Genomic DNA, 18,439 nt, shown 5'->3' with positions numbered 1-18,439 from the left:
ATTGCTCAGGAAGTGAGCTTTGGGCCCTGAGGCCTGAATGCCAGGAAGGAACCAGTTACATGCAGATCTGGGAAGGTGTCTGTAGCAGAAGGAGAGCAAATGCAATGGCCCTGTGGTGAGGGTGAGCTGGACTGTTCACTAAGTGGAAAGAAGGTCTCCCTGGTGGAATGTGGACCAGTGCCATGGGAGAGAGTGGCAGTTGACAAGTGGAGGCAGGGATCAGATCTTGGGGATACTGTGGGGCATGATGGGGATTTACATGATTATAAAAGCCACAGAAGTAACTGTTACATTTCAAGCTATAGGATGACATGATCTGATTTATAGTTTTACAAATTTACCTTGACTACTATTTGGAGAAGACTGAAATACATGGGAATGGAAGCAAGGAGAACAATTTGGAGACCGCAGTCATTCAGAGAAACAGCAGCAGCTGAGACATGGGTGGTAATGGCAGAGATGGAGAGACACAGATAGATTTGACCAGTAGAATTACTAGGATTTACACTTAGATTGAATACAGGGAGTGAAGACACCCACTACTAGGGTTTGGGGTTGGAACCATGGGTAAGAAAGTTCATGTTCAGGGCAGAGGTATGTGTATGGTTCACAGATAGGAGAGTGAGGGATAAAGCTTCCTGAAGCATCCTGGAGCTACATCTTGAAGATTTAGTTCATAAAACAAAGAATTCACTCATATTCGGCCATAAACACCATGTTCAGTCATATAGGAGAAGTCACTGAAGAAAAGTTGTCACATTCTGTTAAAATTTCCTTAGATAAGATATTACCTTCATATCTACCTCTGTTTTATGTCAATACCTCAGGCACGAAGAAAATCACAATGAAATAAAAACTGTACTTTTTCTCCTCAAGGGGGGAAAAAACACCCAACCACATGTTTTCAGATGTGTGATCTTAGATGAAAATATCTCAAACAACATTTTAGGAGGGGGAGGAAAGGACACTTTTTCAACTCTTTTTCTTCTAATAAACTGCCTTCCCATTCCACCAACAGACTACCTCAGAAAAAAAGAAAATATTCTTAATTCCTGAGTAAATACATGGTTCCAATAAATTCATTAACTTCTCAGGACTGGGGCTCCTTTTAAAAAAAGTTTGGCTTATCACCAAAAAAAAAAAAAAAAAAAAAAAAAAGATAAAAAGAAAAAAAAAAAAAAAGCAGCTGACAATATTAGCTTCCCTTTTGTGCAGTCATGTGTTAAAATGCAAAAACTCCCTGCACCAGACCCTAACTAATTAAAAGAATTATGATCATTCTCAAAAGTAACAAAAGGGCTCACACTTTTACATGGACTTTTAATTTCATCTCAAAGTCATAAGAACAATTTCGAAATTGTTTATTAAGTTTGAAAAGTGCACTCACAGCATGGGAAGCTCATTACAACACACAGAAACCAATAGCATCTGTTTCAATTTTATACTAAAGTCCATGCTGAACTAACAGCTTTAATCTGTAGGAGATACATGACACAAAATGAAACAAGTGAAGATTCAACAAAAATATTTTTCAGTCACCTTCTCCTTGTACTTAGAAGCTTACGTTCATACTTTATGTGTCCCTAAAAGGTTCTATCTTTCCAAATTTTCCAGAAAAAAACACACATACACAAGCCCATGTGACATACGATACATACTTTTGCAGAAACTTCTATACTTATAAATTCTGATGAGCAGATTTTTATGTTTCCAATATATCTGTTTTATTTATTTTCTGACTTTAGCCACACCACATCTTCCTCTTTCCAGTTATTATTATTAAAAAAAAAAAAACAAACTCAAATCCCAGAATTCACATTAGCACAGTTGTAAGGCTTACTATGCTATTTAGGTGTTAAGGAAATTTTTATCTCAAGGACTATGTTTCAAGGTCAGCTATTCTCATTTCTATTCACCAATCTCCTTCAACACAAAATTTTGTTAATTCTGACAGGATTCAAACCTCTGTGCCCCAACTTTCCCATCTCCTACATTTAGTAATAATATATAAGCCTCAGTGGAACTCTAGCTAGTTTTACTGGTGATAGCTTCTATTATGAGATTTTATAAACATGCATTATGGATTTAGATATGGCAATTGGCTTCTTAATAACACAAAGAATAATCTTGTACATGTTAGGAGAGTTTCAAGACTCTGAAAAACTTTGGTAAGAATTACTGCTTGTTAAAGTTTGAAGAGACCATAATCTAGTTCACAGAAAATACACATGAGAAAACCATGTCCTGGAAGGTTAGATAGCTTACTCAAGGTCACACTGCTATTTGGATCTGATTTCAGGAAATGTACATGCAATCACATATAGCTTGCCTGATTAGAAACGTTTCCTATAATCTCATTGATTTATTTAACTTAGCTACATTCTAAATACTCCGATTCTAATCAGGGAATTGCAAAAGTAAATCAAGAGAAACGTATAGCTAAAATTGATAAAAATTGTAAATGTCAAATGTTGGCAAGGACTCTGAGTAGCACAAACTCTCATACACTGGCTGTACAATCTTTTTAGGACACTGTTTAGCTGTTATCCATGAAAGCTGAACATACACATATCCTATAAGCCAGTAACCCAATTCCTTCACATGCAACAAAAGAACATATAAGAATGTTCAGGAGTACCGTTCATCCTAGCAAAAAATAAAAACAAAATCAAAAAATGGAAATACTACCAACAGTAGAAAGAATAAATAAATTGTGGTGAATCCCACAAACATAATAAAAGAAGCCCAACATAAAATAATTCTATTTGATTCTTGATTCTATTAGATTTTTTAAAAAGGAAAATTAACCAATGATATTAACAAAGTCAGGACACTGGTCATCTCTGAAGGGCATGGAGGGGTGTCAGCACAAGAAGGACTTTAGGGGAACAAGTAACATTCTATTTCTTGACATTTGTGGTAGCATGATAGATAATTCACTGAGCTACACACAAATAATTTTTCTACTACTCAATATATACATTATACTTCCATTTTTGAAAAGTCTGAAAAAAACAAGCCTGTGTTTACTTATGTGATGAATTTTGATACACTGATTCTGCCGCATTTAAAAACATGAGTTTTCGCCGGGCGCGGTGGCTCAAGCCTGTAATCCCAGCACTTTGGGAGGCCGAGGCGGGTGGATCACGAGGTCGAGAGATAGAGACCATCCTGGTCAACATGGTGAAACCCCGTCTCTACTAAAAGTGCAAAAAATTAGCTGGGCATGGTGGCACGTGCCTGTAATCCCAGCTACTCAGGAGGCTGAGGCAGGAGAATTGCCTGAACCCAGGAGGCGGAGGTTGTGGTGAGCCGAGATTGCGCCATTGCACTCCAGCCTGGGTAACAAGAGCGAAACTCCGTCTCAAAAAAAAAAAAAAACAAACAACAAAAAAAAACAACAACAACAACAAAAAAAACATGAGTTTTCTCTGTGTGTTCAGAAGATACTTTTCCACATTGTTTGTGTTTGGGTGAGGATGAATGGTCCCTGTGAAAATGCCTACTCTGGTTTACCTATATGATTGGCTCAGCCTATCATCCCTATATGATGGCTTTGTAGGTAAACCCACACAGGCTTGTTTATCCTCATACTCCACATCACAGCTAGGAGTATGTCTGACCGAGAACACGGGGAAATGATAGAAGGTAAATGAACAGAGATGTTGCTAATAAAAACTTTTGAACATCTCAATCCAAAGTTTGAAAACGAAATCTAAGCATTTCTTAGAGGCATGATGATCTTCTAGACCTGTGATAACAAAACGTTTTGTTGCCTGCCAACTCCAACCTACTGGGAACGGTTACCTGGAGCCTCCGGTTGAAAAAGACTGGAGGGCATGCTAGGCTATCAACAGAGAATATGGTCTATGCCATGGGCAGAAGATGAAGTGTGGGTGGCACAAGGTCCTTGCTGACTCTGATACAGAGTCAACGCTTTCTCTCACAGGATAAAAATATTTTCTTAATCAGTTTAAACTGTTATAAAACCTGCAATAAAGTCATAGTTTGTTATAACTACTCAACTCTTTAAAAGTTATATTGTTTTAATGTAATTATATTTCTAATGTATTTTAGAATGTAAGCATGTACATGTAAGCATTTACAATATTTAAATATTTTATGCTTAATATAAATTATATCATTATAATATGGTTTAAATGCTCTACTAGTGAAACAAATTCTAAAGACTACAGATTATCTTTAACAAGAAATGTTTTAAAAATATTTTGACTGTCATTTTCTTTTTTTGGCATAAACTAAACCACACAACTTGATATTTTAGAGTGTTCATTTATCTCATCAAAACTAATGTGAAAATAAATTTTTGCACCGCAACATTCAAGAAGAATTTAGTTTAACAGATGCCCATGTTCTAATTACATATTACCTTACTTACAGCATCTTCTTTTTAGGTTTCTTTTGTAAAAACAGATAATGTGTACTGACACAATTTCAAAAGATGCAAATATAGTATGAAAGGAACCTAAATGTGATGCAAAGTATCATTTTAGTCAATCGCACCGAGTGTTACCAGCATTACCAAATGGGGGAAAAAAATGAACTGAAATTTCACACTTCCGTCTTTCACTTCCATGTGATGTCTGCATGCCCTTATCAGTACACATACTTGACAGTAGGTTAGATTTTTAACAATACTTTATGTAAACTCCCCTTCATTTAGACATTTAACCTCAGAATTAGAAAAAAATACAGTGATGACTGGTTTCACTAAATTCATGACCCTAAATCTTAAATATATACTCAACGCATTTGCTAAACTCTCTTCTTCCCCTCCCATTCTCTATCTGATGACCTTGCCTCACATTTCATTTAAGCACAGACCCACTCAAACAGGAAATCTATGTTTGCCCACCATGTTTCCATCTGTACCGCAGTTAGCCTCACCTCTATACAGCGGGTGAAATGTGAACCACTCACTAGTGGTTCATTCCCATATCCTCGCACTTTCAAAACATTTCCTTTGCAATTATACTCTTACCAGAATTTCCCTCTTGCAGTGGAAAATGCAACCCTTTCTTTGATTCTCTTTCTACTTTCATGGCAGAGCCTGCTAGTTGCCTACTAAATATTGATTCTCTCCCCCATTCTTTCTCAGATAGAATAATCCCCAATTTTAGTGAGCACACTGAAATCCTGCTAAGATGTTTTCAGCCTCTCTGGCAGCTAGGTGTAGCCACATGAACAATTACATAAGCAGAGGTGAGTAAGACTCTGGAAAGTCTCTTTAAAATGGAAAGAGTGGGTGCTTCTCCTTCCCTTCCTCCATCTACACTTGGAATATGGCTATGAGAACACTCTTTTCAAAGTCACCAGTTTACCAACTCCAAGTATCTGCTTTTATCTTAGTCTCTGAGTAGCACTGGACAGAGATAATGCCTCACTCATTCTTGAAACATTCTTTAACTTCTAGAAATCTACCACATCTTGATTTTTATCTTACCACACAGGTCACTCCTTAGATTCTTCATGCTATTTTCCTGATTTCAACATTTTTTAATGTTCCAGGCCTCTTTACTTTTATGTGATTACTTCACACCTATGGTTTTAAATAACAGTTATACTCTGAGGACGCTCTGACTTCCAAATTCTTGAGATGTTTGATATCTCCACTTAGATATCTAAATGACATCTCAAAATGCACTTGGTCAAAACAAAACTTTCCCCTACTTGTCCTGAACTGTAATCCCTCCCATCTCAGTACACCCTTGCCACCACCTAGTCAGATGCTCAATGCTAAAACTATGGAGTCATCTTTAACTCCTTCCTTCCTCTATCATCCCTACACACACACATCAGTGAGTCCCGCTGGCTCTACCTCCCAAATACATCACTGCTTCTCTCCATCCCCACTGCTATCGCCCTGGTCCAAGCCAACATCTCTCCTCCCAGACCTCTGTGATAACCAGCATATCTCCCTGCTATTCCCCCAGTGTCTGTTTTCTATGCAGCAGCCAAAGCGATTTTTTCAAAACGCAGATCTGATTATGTCTCTCCCCTGGTTATACACTTCCAGTGATTTCCACTGCCTCTGAAAATGAAATCGAAACTCCGTGAATGTCCTACGAGGCCACAGCTGACCCGCCAGACCCCTCTGGTTTTATCTCCTGGCGCTCTTGCCCCAGGTGTTGTGCCTCAGCCAGGCTGGCTTTTTCCCTATTCCCTATTTTCTGAATATTTTCAAGCCCAGGGCTGCTTTTGAATTTTTAAGACTAGTTATACCTTCTGTCTGAAATGCCCTTTCTCTGAATCTTCTCACTGCCAGTCCCTCCTTGTCCTTATTCAGACCATCTAAAGCAAAGGCAGCTTCCCCAGTCACTTGCTCTCACCTCACTTTCACTGTATTTTCTTTAAAGAAAATTAAGTTACTCATTATTTCTCCTTACTACACTGTAAACTACTATGAGAGCAGGACCTCATAGATTGTTTACTGCTACGTTCCTACAGTTTGGAACAGTATCTAGCAAGTAGTATGTTCCCCCAATTACTCATTGAATGAATCACAATAGAATATCAAAATTAAAACCTGCTTAGTCTGAGCTATGATTCCTATGTTTAAAATTCTTATTAATAAATCTGAGAAATATCTGACCATCTTTTTCTGGTCACTGATAAGCAATCTCATTCCTCCTAAGGGAAGCAATTCTCCCTTAACAACTTGGATTATTCAAAAGCCCTTCCTCCTTTGCAAGTTGAAATCTGACTACCTGTAACTTCGGTATATTTGTGGAGGCCCCTATGTTCATGCAGAACATACGGCTTCTGTTTCACACATGACAGTGACTCAAATATCTGGAGATGGTGACTGTATCTTTGCCTACATGAACAGCCCCAGTCTTCTCAACAACTCTTCACATGGAGCGTGGAGTATCATCGCCATCCCTTCACACACTCCAAGACTGCTCTGCATGTATTCACACTTAGCTAGCAAACACACCATAAATATTCAACTCTGGCTCAATTTGTCACTTTTCATCCATTGTCACCTGATCTCTTTCTTAGGGAAAATGGCCTGATTTAAGTCAACCCCTTTCTCCTGCCAGTTCATGTTCACACACAATCTTCAATCCACGTATCTTTCATACTACCTACTGCTCGCTACTTCCACAATCTCAGTATAGGACAGTCATTCCTCATCCTCAATTCCTGACACTGTTTAGCTTTCCCAACACAGGATGCTTACTTATTCTCTTCTTTGGAGGAAGGCCTCTTGGCCTCCTTTCTTGTATAAAGGTCCTAATTTTCCATACTTGTAATTAGAATTATAAGCTCCCTAATTTCTGCACAGGGAGCCAGATACACCTGGGGCAGACCAGTACTACTATTTCTAACCAGCAGCAAGGGAGCCATTAAAAAAACAGAGGCTCTTCTGTGGCCACCATCAGAACAGATCTGAAGCCAGAGGAGCAAAGCAGAGCCAATGCTATTGCCCTGGGACAAACTGCAGCAGCTCTCAATGTACCATTCCTAGGTTCCCTGCTGTGGACAACACGGTGTCTGACACTGTGCACTTCCCTGTTCTTCTAGGAACAGGCAAGTTCCAGAAATCACCCCAAATCAGAATAAGTGTTATTTTATACCATTGTTCACAGCAGCATCTTTTTAGAGCCACTTGTAATCTAGTTTTCTCTCTTTGCTCCTAAAACACACTAGCATTTCATTTAAATCACTCAGGTAGAGTAACAGCTGTAGGGGAGTGTAACGATTAGAAAAAGAAACACAGTAAGATCATTTGAAAACACTACTTCTGCAAGTCAAAAGAATAGCCTTGTAAGGAAGTCGGCTGAAGAATAAACCTGTATTAACATACTCTGAAGGAAGAAAGAGTTCAGGTACTGAGAGCAAAATGACTAGAATCACCCAAGATACGTGATTAGCTATAATTTAGAAACAAAAAACAAAGAAAAAAAAAAACCTTACAGGCTCAAATCTGTTAGAATGATTTACTTCATACATATCCTGAAGAGGAATAGTTCTGAATGAAATGTCACAGTGCATCAGTCTACTGGTATTCTATCTCTGACAAGTGTAACAAACAATAATTTGTGGGGAATGCATGTCTGATTGTCTGTGCTATCTTCCTCAATAGATTAAAATGTCCCCTTCTTAGTTCCTCTTACTCCTTAATAAGGTACCACATACTTGCCCTTCACAAGATAAACCTAACCCATATCCAGTCAGATTTTATTTTTAATAAACTTTATGCCCCGTCAGCCCTTGGTAGTGCTACCTGGTTCCAAACCTATGAGACTAAGTCAACAGGTATCATCTCATCTAGAACCAGAGAGCTTCAAAGCAAATATAACAATCCATTATCCTTTTAAACCTTTTTTGTATTTAATGAAATAATGTATTATGTGCCTGGCCCTGAATTCCTCTAGAAAAACGCAGTAAATGCTATCTCAAATATAATTCTCTTGCATTCATTCTAAAGAGTTGGAGCCCTTTAATACTTGTTGTTAGAGGAATGCTCCTCCCTCACTCGATCAGCAGAGTTGTCCTTTTATGAACCTCCCCCAAGCTCAGTTAAGAGTGGAAACAAACAGGGAAGTCAATTTAAAACCTTAACTCACAACATTGTGTGATCTTCTGGATGTTGGAAGAGATCCTCTGGGCCAGCTGGGCGGGGTCACCACCAACTCCTGGAGTGTAAGACATGGCTGAGGTGCTTATTCGCTAATTTCATCAGATGTTGGCAGGCTGTGCAGTTTTTGAAGCAGACACCTAAATAATAACATGTCAAACAATTAAAATTGCATATTCCGTTTGAAAACATGTTTGATCTCTTAAAGAAAAATTATTAAATCCCTTTCCTGTACATAATTTTAGTTCCTTACATATTTTTTCCTTAACTAAACTGCAAACAATTATAAGGCAGAGCTCACAAGCTATTTATCTTTCCCCAACATTTAAAACAACTTAGCAAAAAGAGGCATTTAAATATTTATTAAATGGAACACAGACTTTTCAGCATATCCCCAGAAATTTCATTGTATTAGGTTGGTGCAAAAGTAATGGCAGTTTTTGCCATTACAAGTAATTGTAAAAACTGTGATTACTTTTGCACCAACCTTGATATCTAATTTAACACACACACAGGACCTGCTCAGGAACGTATGATTGATAGGGCTCTAATTTTAATGGAAAAGGTTAAATCTGAAAGAGTGGAGCCAACCACTGACAAGCAAATGTTTCTCAAACCTTCCTGGCAGAGGAAATAGAATGGATGACAGAATCCAAGAGACACTGAGATACCCCTACAGGAGGAAGGTCAGACGACATTGTCTACCTCTTCAATCCACACCACTCCAATCAGGGTTTGGAAAGAAAGTTGAAAAGGGATGTCCCTAAGTACAGGACTACGCACAGTAAAGAATTTCAACTACTCCCACCGCATCTTTTCCATGACTATGCACTGGAATACCACAAAGTCGTTGGTGGTCAATTTGTAAAACACTCTCTACTAAGAGCCTGCTACATGCCCAGCATTAAACTAAGCACCTGGGCAATGCAAACACAACAAACAAAACACACTGACACAGTATCTGCTCAAATCAAGTTTGTCATTTAGGAGAGAGGATGAAGTTAATAATGCAAACCGATAAAAATCGCCCACAAATCCGTAAAAGATTATGTGCTAGTCTAAAATGAGAAGAGCTACAAAAAGAAAAAATGACCATCGCCCTTATATAGAAAGAATTTATGGAACAGAAACCTAAGATCTGGATACTTGGTTATGACCAGTATGCAGAACCACAAACACAAGGACACGAAGGTTGGGATGGAGAGACCCAGAGCATGTGGAAAGGGCACATGCAGTATGATGTTTACTAAAGGAAGGGAAGGTTCCTGGCCAACCCTGGATCAGATGATTCACAGCTAGGACAAGGGGAAAACAACACAGAAAGGAAAGGAGAGGAACAGCCTAACATTTCTCGCACATCTGCGACGTGGAAAGTATTTCACACAGACTAATTTAATTTTCACAACTTCCTCCTTAAAGTAAGTGACATTATTCTCGTTTTAATGATGAGCAAACAGTGGGCTTATTATGATTAAGTAATGGTAACACAACCCACCCACAGGTGGAGGTGGGATTAAGTCCCAGGGTTCTGATGCCAAGGCTATCCATGCTTTGCTACCACATACAGCTAATGCCACAGATGATTTCTGGTAAAGGAGAAGAAGCCACAGTGAAATATGTGTCTTTGCTCTAAGGGACAGTATTGGCAGGAAGTACAACAGCTGAACTGGTTCCACGTCTGGAACTCTGGCGCACTCTGAATGTGCCAGGCCACCCTGAAAGTCCTGGCTGCTTTTAGATAGTCTCCAATTTCCTTTTCAGGTACAGTTGATCTATTCTGGGCTCTTTGAGTCTCACCAAATCCTAGAGGCAGATCCAAAACCAATTGCATAAAAGGGTAAATTCAAACTAAAGGCAGACAGCTGGACCACTACAGTGGGCAGATAGAATTAACCTTCCTTCCAGGTAGCTTTGGACTTGGGTCCGGACACAAGAGCAGACCTCAGGATTCAATGACACCAACACCATCCAGAACATCCTTGAAACCATGCAATTTTAAATGCATTTCCAAGTCACTTAAAATAAATAAATAAATAAATACATGTTTTCAAATAGCCAAAGCAATTTTAAGCAAAAAGAATAAACCTGGAGGCATCACATTACCTGACCTCAAATTATACTACAACGGTATGGTAACTAAGACAGCAAGATATTCTTATAAAAACAGACACATAGAACAATGGAACAGAATAGAGAACTCAGAAGTAAAGTCACATATCTACAGCCAATTGATCTTTTTGACAAAGTTGACAAAAACATACACTGAGGAAAGGACACCCTTTTCAATACATGGTGCTGGGAAAATTGTATTGCCACACGTGGAAGAGTAAAACTGGACCCTTATTTCTCACCATTAAAAAAAAAATCAATCAGGGTAGATTAAAGACTTAAACATAATACGTGAAAAGATTAAAATACTAGAAGAAAATCTAGGGAAAACTCTTCTGGACATTGGTCTAGGCAAAGAATTTATGACTAAGACTTCAAAAGCACAAGCAACACCACCAAAAATAGACAAAAGAGACTTAATTAAACTAAAAACTTCCACACAGCAAAAGAATAATAAACAGAATGAACAGACAACCTGCAGAATGGGAAAAAAAATATCTGCAAACAAGACTAATGACCAGAATTTACAAGAAACTCAAACAACTCAACAACAACAACAACAAAAAGACCTCACAAATAACCCCATTAAAAAGTGGACAAAGCGTATTGACCAGACATTTTTCAAAAGAAGACGTACAAATGGCCAGGAAGCATATCAAAAAATGCCTGACATCAATAAGCATCAGAGAAATGCAAATTAAAACCACAATGAGATATCTCACAACAGTCAGAATGGCTGTTAAACAGTCATCCAGAAACAGATTTTTGAGCAGGAAAAAAAAGAAAAAAAGTCAAACAAGTACAGATGTTGGCAAGGATGCAGAGAAAATGGAACACACACACTGTTGGTGAGAGTGTGGAGTAGTATAACCTCTACAGAAAACAGTAGGGTGAGCCATCAAAGCAATAAAAATGGAACTAATATTTGATCCAGTAACTTCACTACTAGGTATCTACCCAAAAGAAAAGAAACCATTATACCAAAAGGGTATCTGCCATCCTGTATCTCTTGTAGCACTATTCACAATAGCAAAGATTTGGGGTCAACCTAAGTGCCCATCAAGTGTCTATTAACATTTCTGAATGGATAAAGAAAATGTAGTGTATATAAATGTAATGGAATACTATTCAGCCTTTAAAAAGACTGAAGTCATGTCTTTTGCAGCAGCACAGTTGGAACTGGAGGCCATTAAGTGAAATGACTCAGAAACAAAGTCAAATGCTGCAAGTTCTCACTTGTAAGTGGAAGCTACGATGTGTACGTACAGACAAAGTGTGGAATAATAAGACACTAGGGAAACAAAAGGATAGGAGGGTGAGGGATGAGAAATTACTTAATGGGTACAATGTACATTATTCAGGTGATGGTTGCACTAAAAGCCCAGGCTTCACAACTATGCAATATATCCATGTAACAATACTACATTGCACCCCTTAAATTTATACAAATAAAATGGCTTTATTGAGATACAATTTACATGCCACACAATATACCTACTTGAAGTACACAACCTAATGGTTTTTAATATATTCAGAACACTGTACAATCATCACTTTTAGAACATTTCCATTACTCTAAAACGAAAGCTTGTAATCATTAGCAATTATTCTTCATTTCTCCCAACCTCACTGGCAAATGGCAACTACTAATCTACCTTACATCTTTATAGGTTTGCCTATTCAGGACATTTCATAGGAATGGAATCATACAATGTGTTCTTCAAGACTAGCTTCTTCGTCTTAGTATGTTTCCAAGGTCCATTTGTGTTGTATCATATATCAGTACTTCATTCCTTGTTATTGCCAAATAATATTCAAAGACATGGACAAAGAAAATTTTCTCTTGGTTCAATGACATCTTCCTTTCTCCTTTCCCTCTATCAAGTAGATTTCTGGAAAAACTGGCTTACAGCCAAAACAAACACATTGAATGAAAAAATGTTGTTTGTTATTCATGTACTCTCCAGGGAGGCTCCTCCATACACATGGTTCCATTTTAGCCTATACCTGAATAAGTCTCACATCCATGTCTCCAGCTCATACCCTTGGCTCTCTCTAGTGTCTACATGTCTGTGAAAGCTACAAGAATCCAGCCACTGCCTGTGTAGCACACAGTGGAACTAGCAACTGGAAATCTCTACTTTGGGCAAGACATTAGGCATTTGGGCCTGCTGCTAGGATCAAAATGAGACAGTGCACATCCAGATACCAGATGCTTTTCTGCCCTCCACAGAAGAAAGTTATGATCGGTTCTTGCAGCTGCAAGACCAACATCAGCACAAGACCATGACAAACTCACCTGTCTCAAAACCACACAACCACACCTGAGGCCTGATCTCTCTCCCATGAAGAGTTCTATCAAGTCAAACACAGTATTCAATCGCATCTTCCTTATCCTCAAACCAGTGTAGCCCAAGTCTTCTCACTGTTTTCTTTCAAGGTCACCTTTTTTTTTCCTCTCTAGAAAATCAACCACTCAGTCACAAACACAATCAATTTTCTTCATCCCTCTCCCAAGCTACTAAATGTGAGAAAGTTCCTGCTGGGGAGACAACTGGCAACTGGCTTCATTCACCCAAAGAGCTGCTACTTAGATTGACTGGAATCATGAGTTTTGTTTTAGTTTTTCTTTGTTTGGCATTACTGTTGTTGTTGTTTGTGGTGTGATCACGACCCACTGCAGCCCTGACTTCTGGGCTTAAGCAATCCTCCCACCTCAGCATCCCGAGTAGCTGGGATTACAGGCGCCTGCCACCATATCCCACAAATTTTTTGATTTTTTTTTTTGTTTGTTTTTTTAGACAGAGTCTCCCTCTGTCACCCAGGCTGGAGGGCAGTGGCGCAATCTCAGCTCACTGCAACCTCTGCCTCCTGGTTTGAACTCCTGGGCTCATGCAATCCTCTCATCTCAGTCTCCCAAAGTACTGGGATTATAGGTTTGAGCCATTGTACCTAGCCAGGAATCATGAGTGAAGAATGAAAAGCAATTTGCAAAAGATGGAGAAGAAAGATATGTAAAATAAAACAAGGTTAACAATGGCCAACAATCATCCAGGACTTACATTTCCTAAGCATGTGCTTAAGACTTTTAAATTTATTTTCTCAGTTAACTCTTATAAGTCTATGACACTAGTATAATTACTAATGTCATATTTTTTACATGAAGAAACTGAGGCATAATGAGAATAAATAATGTGCTTAAGCAAAGGAGCTGAAATTTGAAAATATCACAGAGCCCACATTTTTCAAACACTAAACCATACTGCTTCCTTGTACAACAAAATTGAAGGCAGGTGAACTCATTCAATTAGAAAAACCAAATTTACCACTTTTCTGCAAGCCCCTATTGAGGTTTTGCTATTCCCACTCCCAGGATGAAGGAACATGTTTGGGATAACTACATGAGTTGATAAAGCAACACAGAGGACTAGCTCATTTCTTTTCTCTATTATTCTGCTAAAAAGTGGTATGGTTGGCTCTTTTGATAATGAGATACCAAAAGTAAAGGAACCAAATGGCTGTCTTAAAAAAATATGTACACAAATACACGCATAGACAGATAGGTAACTACAAATTGATTAAAAGCTTAAGATGTCTGCATATAGGCTAAATGGATGATGAGTTGTTCAGATGTCTGCTTTCCACGTCAGTCTCCATTACCTAGCCCAGAGCTGCTATGCACTAAAGTACTCTTGCTGAATATTTTTGAAAGCCCATTCAGAATTACTATTTCATTGCTTAGAATAATAATTATATAATTCATTATCTAGACCTGCACTAATAGTGTAGCCACTAACTAAACAGGCTGTAAAAATTAAAATTACAGTGGTTACTAGAAGCAGGGAAGGACAGGGAAGGGGATAGCCAGAGGTTGGTAAACTAATATGAAAATACAGCTAGGTAGAAGGAATGAAGTCTAGTGTTCTATACCCCTAAAAGATGACTATAATTAATTACAGTTTATTGTATATTTTCAAGTAGCTAGAAGAATAAATTTTGAATGCTCTTAACACAAAAAAATGTTAAATGTTTGAGGTAATGATATGCTAATTACTCTGATTTGATCATTATGCATTGTATACATCTATGAAGAATCATATGTATCATACAAATATGTATAATCATTATCTGTCAATTAAAATAATAAAAGCAAAAAAATATTATCGCAAGTTATTTTAAGTTGCTAACAATGTAACTGATTGCATTAAGAAACTACACTTTTACTCTACATTTCATTTTTTGATGTGACAATTCACACCTTTTTATATTGTGTATCATATTGTAGCTCTCATTTTTATAGAATTAAAATTATGTTAAATGAAAAATCCAGTTCTTCAGTCACACTAGACACCTTTCAAATGTTCAAAAATTCTGTGTGGCTAGTGGCCAACAGCTTGGACAGCTCATTCATAGACCACTTCCATTATCACAGAAAGATCTAGTGCTAATCACATCTCAATAATCGTCTTTCTATGAAGATATATAAACACTATAAAGAGAAAAACGGGAAGGGAGAATGGAAGTACAACACTCAAATGAGGGTCTTCTCAAGACTGCTTCTAAAGAACACAAAAGAATGAACAAAGGAATGTTAAAATTTCATCTTAAAGTGTCATACACTACTCCTAGTTAAAATCAGATACATTGTAGAATCCTTAAGATTTCCATTTCGCACATATCTCAAGCTCTATAAATCTAATCTTGGCAAAGAAGTGGTCAATTTCACTTTCCTAATCATTAGCATCAGCATAAACAACTGAACCTCTCTCTACCCTCTACCTCAAATAAATTTTGAGGGGTGAGGAGGTGGGTATTGTTTTGTCTGTTTTGTGAACTGTACTATTCTCAGTGCCTGGATACATCATAAGTGCTTAGTAAATATACGTAGAATGAATGCATGTACCCACTTCCTAAGAACACACACCAGCCTGAGGGTAAATATTACCATTTCTAAAACATAAAATTCCAGCGCCTTCTTTCAGATCCTGAAGGTCCCAGGCTTCTTGCTGCCTTGGGCCTTTGTTGGGTGCCACTTCCTATTTCTAGAAGGCTATTCTCATAATCTCCATGTGACTGGCTCCTTCTCCCCAGCAAGGCTTCATCACATGCTAGAGAAACCTTTGCGGCCACTCTGATCTGAAGTGAGAACTCACCACTGTCCACTCTTTGTCAATTTAACTTATCGCTTCACAGTGCTCAATAGCCTAATTAGTAGACTGTTTATTATTGATCCGTACACCTCTGGAATACAAACAGGAGCTACTTCTAGAATATAAACAGGAGAGAGACAACCTTGTTACCCTGTGTAATCTACAGTGCCTGATGCATAGTAAATGCTCAAGCAATGTGAGGGTGCTCTGTCTAAGTATTCTCTGCACAAAATACATTAACCGCATTCTTTGGCCTTAGCTCTTCCATCCACTGAACTTTTGCACTACTTGGTTTTAGTTCACAAACCTAAGGATTTTTTTTTTGCTCACACTTTCACACATGAAACTTGCAAATTAAATGTAATCACAGGAAACTTTACTCAGACTTACTGTGGATATTTTCTATAATTTACTTTTGCTTTTCCGTTTTTTGTTTTTGTTTTTTGTTTTTTGTTTTTTTTTGAGACGGAGTCTCCCTCTGTGGCCCAGGCTGCAGTACAGTGGTGTGATCTCAGCTCACTGAAACCTCTGCCTCCCAGCTTAAAGCAATTATCCTGCCTGCCTCAGCCTCCTGAGTAGCAGGAATTACAGGTGTACGCCACCATGCGTGGGTAATTTTTGTATATTTAGTAGAGACGGGGTTTCACCATGTTGGTTAGGCTAGTTTCGAAGTCCTGACCTAGTGATCTGCCCTCCTCAGCCTCCCAAAGTGCTGGGATTACAGGCGTGAGCCACTGTGCCCAGCCTTTATAATTTACTTTTCAACCATCAGCACTTAAAAGTTTGGGGTCAAAATCAAAGTGAGGATGACTTTGTTATCAAGAGCAACATCAGTAACATAGCTGAGGAAAAATGATGATGTTAATGAGTTAATGTGGTATCATATTAACCTCTGCAGAAACTGTTAAGAGCATAATTCTTAACTAGTCACAAGTCTGACGCCAACTTCTCCAAGTGGCCTACAAGGTCTGTCCACATCACAAGACACAATTTAACACCATTATCAGCCTCTCCCCAGGTGTGCTCTGAGCACCTGCAGAAGAAATGTCCACTTCTAACATTATTAAAAGCAGAGCATTTCATAATTACTTGTTTTTTTTTTATTCCAGATTCTGGACAAGTTTTATATATAATTATAGTCAGAATACAATGATCTGATGTAAACAAAAATTAACCTACATATAGATAAGAGCCAAGGAAATGTAAGAAATTTGTGGGAAAAAAACGCACAGCATTTGATCAGAAATGCAACTTTTTTCTTTGTCTGAATTTAAAGCAACCTAGAAAACACGGTGGAGGAAATACTTGAAATATTTTATGTATGTTTAAAGATTTATATGTAAATTAATTAAAGGTGTATGCTAACAATGTCAAAGAAAGTATGTTAAAGTCATCAAGCCAAATAAAAAACCAAATACTATGAGCCACTGAATAAACATACACGGTTCGTTTGTTACAGCCATACATTTTTCAGTTCCTCTAATAATCGGGAAGTTTAAAGCGTGTTTTTCAATCCGTGAGCTGAAAAGAGGAAGAGGTCACTTGATCGTGTCTGGATTCCTGCACTGGGCCCCAGCCGGCCCTGGCGCCCGCCCCGGGGTGAGCTCAGCTCGCCGCGCGCCTCGGGAGCGCTGCCCAGGGGACCGCGGCGGGTGCCAGGCTGGCCGGGCCCACCTGATCACAGTCGCGCGCGCCAGGAATGCGGAACTCGCCGCGCCCTTGCACCGGGCCGGGGGGCGTGTGGAGCCGCGGGCGCTCCGGGAACCGGGGCAGCCCGGCCCTTCCTAGCCTCCCGAGTGCCAGCTGCAGAGCGCAGGGCGGCGGCCACCAGACCACGCGCACAAACAAGGAGGCGCAGCAGCCGCAGTGGCACCGCGCCTCCCTGTCGCTAGGCCAGGGAGCTCCCCTCCCCAGGGTCCTCTTACCTGGAACTCCGCGGCTCCCTCCTACACCTCTAGCCACCGTCACCCACCTACCCCGGAGACTCCTGTAGAAATTATCAGCTGATGGGCGGCGGCGTGGGGACGCCCAATGCGCATGCCCACAGCACAGCACAAGGAAGAAGGCGGGGCTCACCCCTTTCCTATTGGCCCAGGGGGCTGAGTGACAGCAACCCTCACCGCCCCCTCCAGTTTCAAGCTAAGGAATGAGGGTATCAGCAAAATTGCAGGGGAGCTGTTCTATGAAGCCTGACGTAGAAATGGTGAACGCCTCTTAGCCTGCGTGCAAAAAAGCAGAGGACGGAATGGAGGATAGTTGTCTTCTTTATCTGGTGAAGACAGCCTCCCTGCACGCGGGGCTTCACCCCGCCCCATTAGCACTTGCCTATCTTGTTAGCTAACCTTTAACTCTGCAGTAGATCGCGTTCACAACTCCATCGAAAAATGCAGACGCGAATACACAATCCTAGCAAGAACAATGAAGGAATAAGTGAAGAGTCTTCTCTGGGTGCTCATTTAGTAAACAAGTTTTCCTAGCACATACGAGTCATTCTAAGCATTCCTGAAAAGCAGGGCGTAGTTTTCACAGGATTTTAAAAAAGCAGAGACGGTTCCAGTGATAAATATCCAAATAT

At 39.2% G+C, this 18,439-nt stretch overlaps 1 protein-coding gene across 2 annotated transcripts in view; it reads right to left on the bottom strand.

The window, feature by feature from the left end:
* The window catches only part of STX7 (syntaxin 7), a 57,386-nt gene extending 39,490 nt beyond the window's left edge, over positions 1-17,896 (bottom strand). For both annotated transcript variants that reach the window (XM_003932440.4, XM_074397449.1), the window contains exons 1-2: positions 17,790-17,896; positions 8,595-8,745 (exon numbers count right to left, since the gene is read on the bottom strand). In XM_003932440.4, the coding sequence (XP_003932489.1) occupies positions 8,595-8,679 (85 nt within the window). In that variant the 5' untranslated portion in view covers positions 8,680-8,745; positions 17,790-17,896. The remainder of the gene's footprint in view (positions 1-8,594; positions 8,746-17,789) is intronic.
* Positions 17,897-18,439: the final 543 nt, after the last annotated feature.

The sequence above is a fragment of the Saimiri boliviensis genome, chromosome 4, assembly GCF_048565385.1.
Source record: "Saimiri boliviensis isolate mSaiBol1 chromosome 4, mSaiBol1.pri, whole genome shotgun sequence".
Lineage (NCBI taxonomy): Eukaryota > Metazoa > Chordata > Mammalia > Primates > Cebidae > Saimiri > Saimiri boliviensis.
Note: the sequence above shows the minus strand (reverse complement) of the source record. Positions and strands in the feature narration are given on the sequence as shown.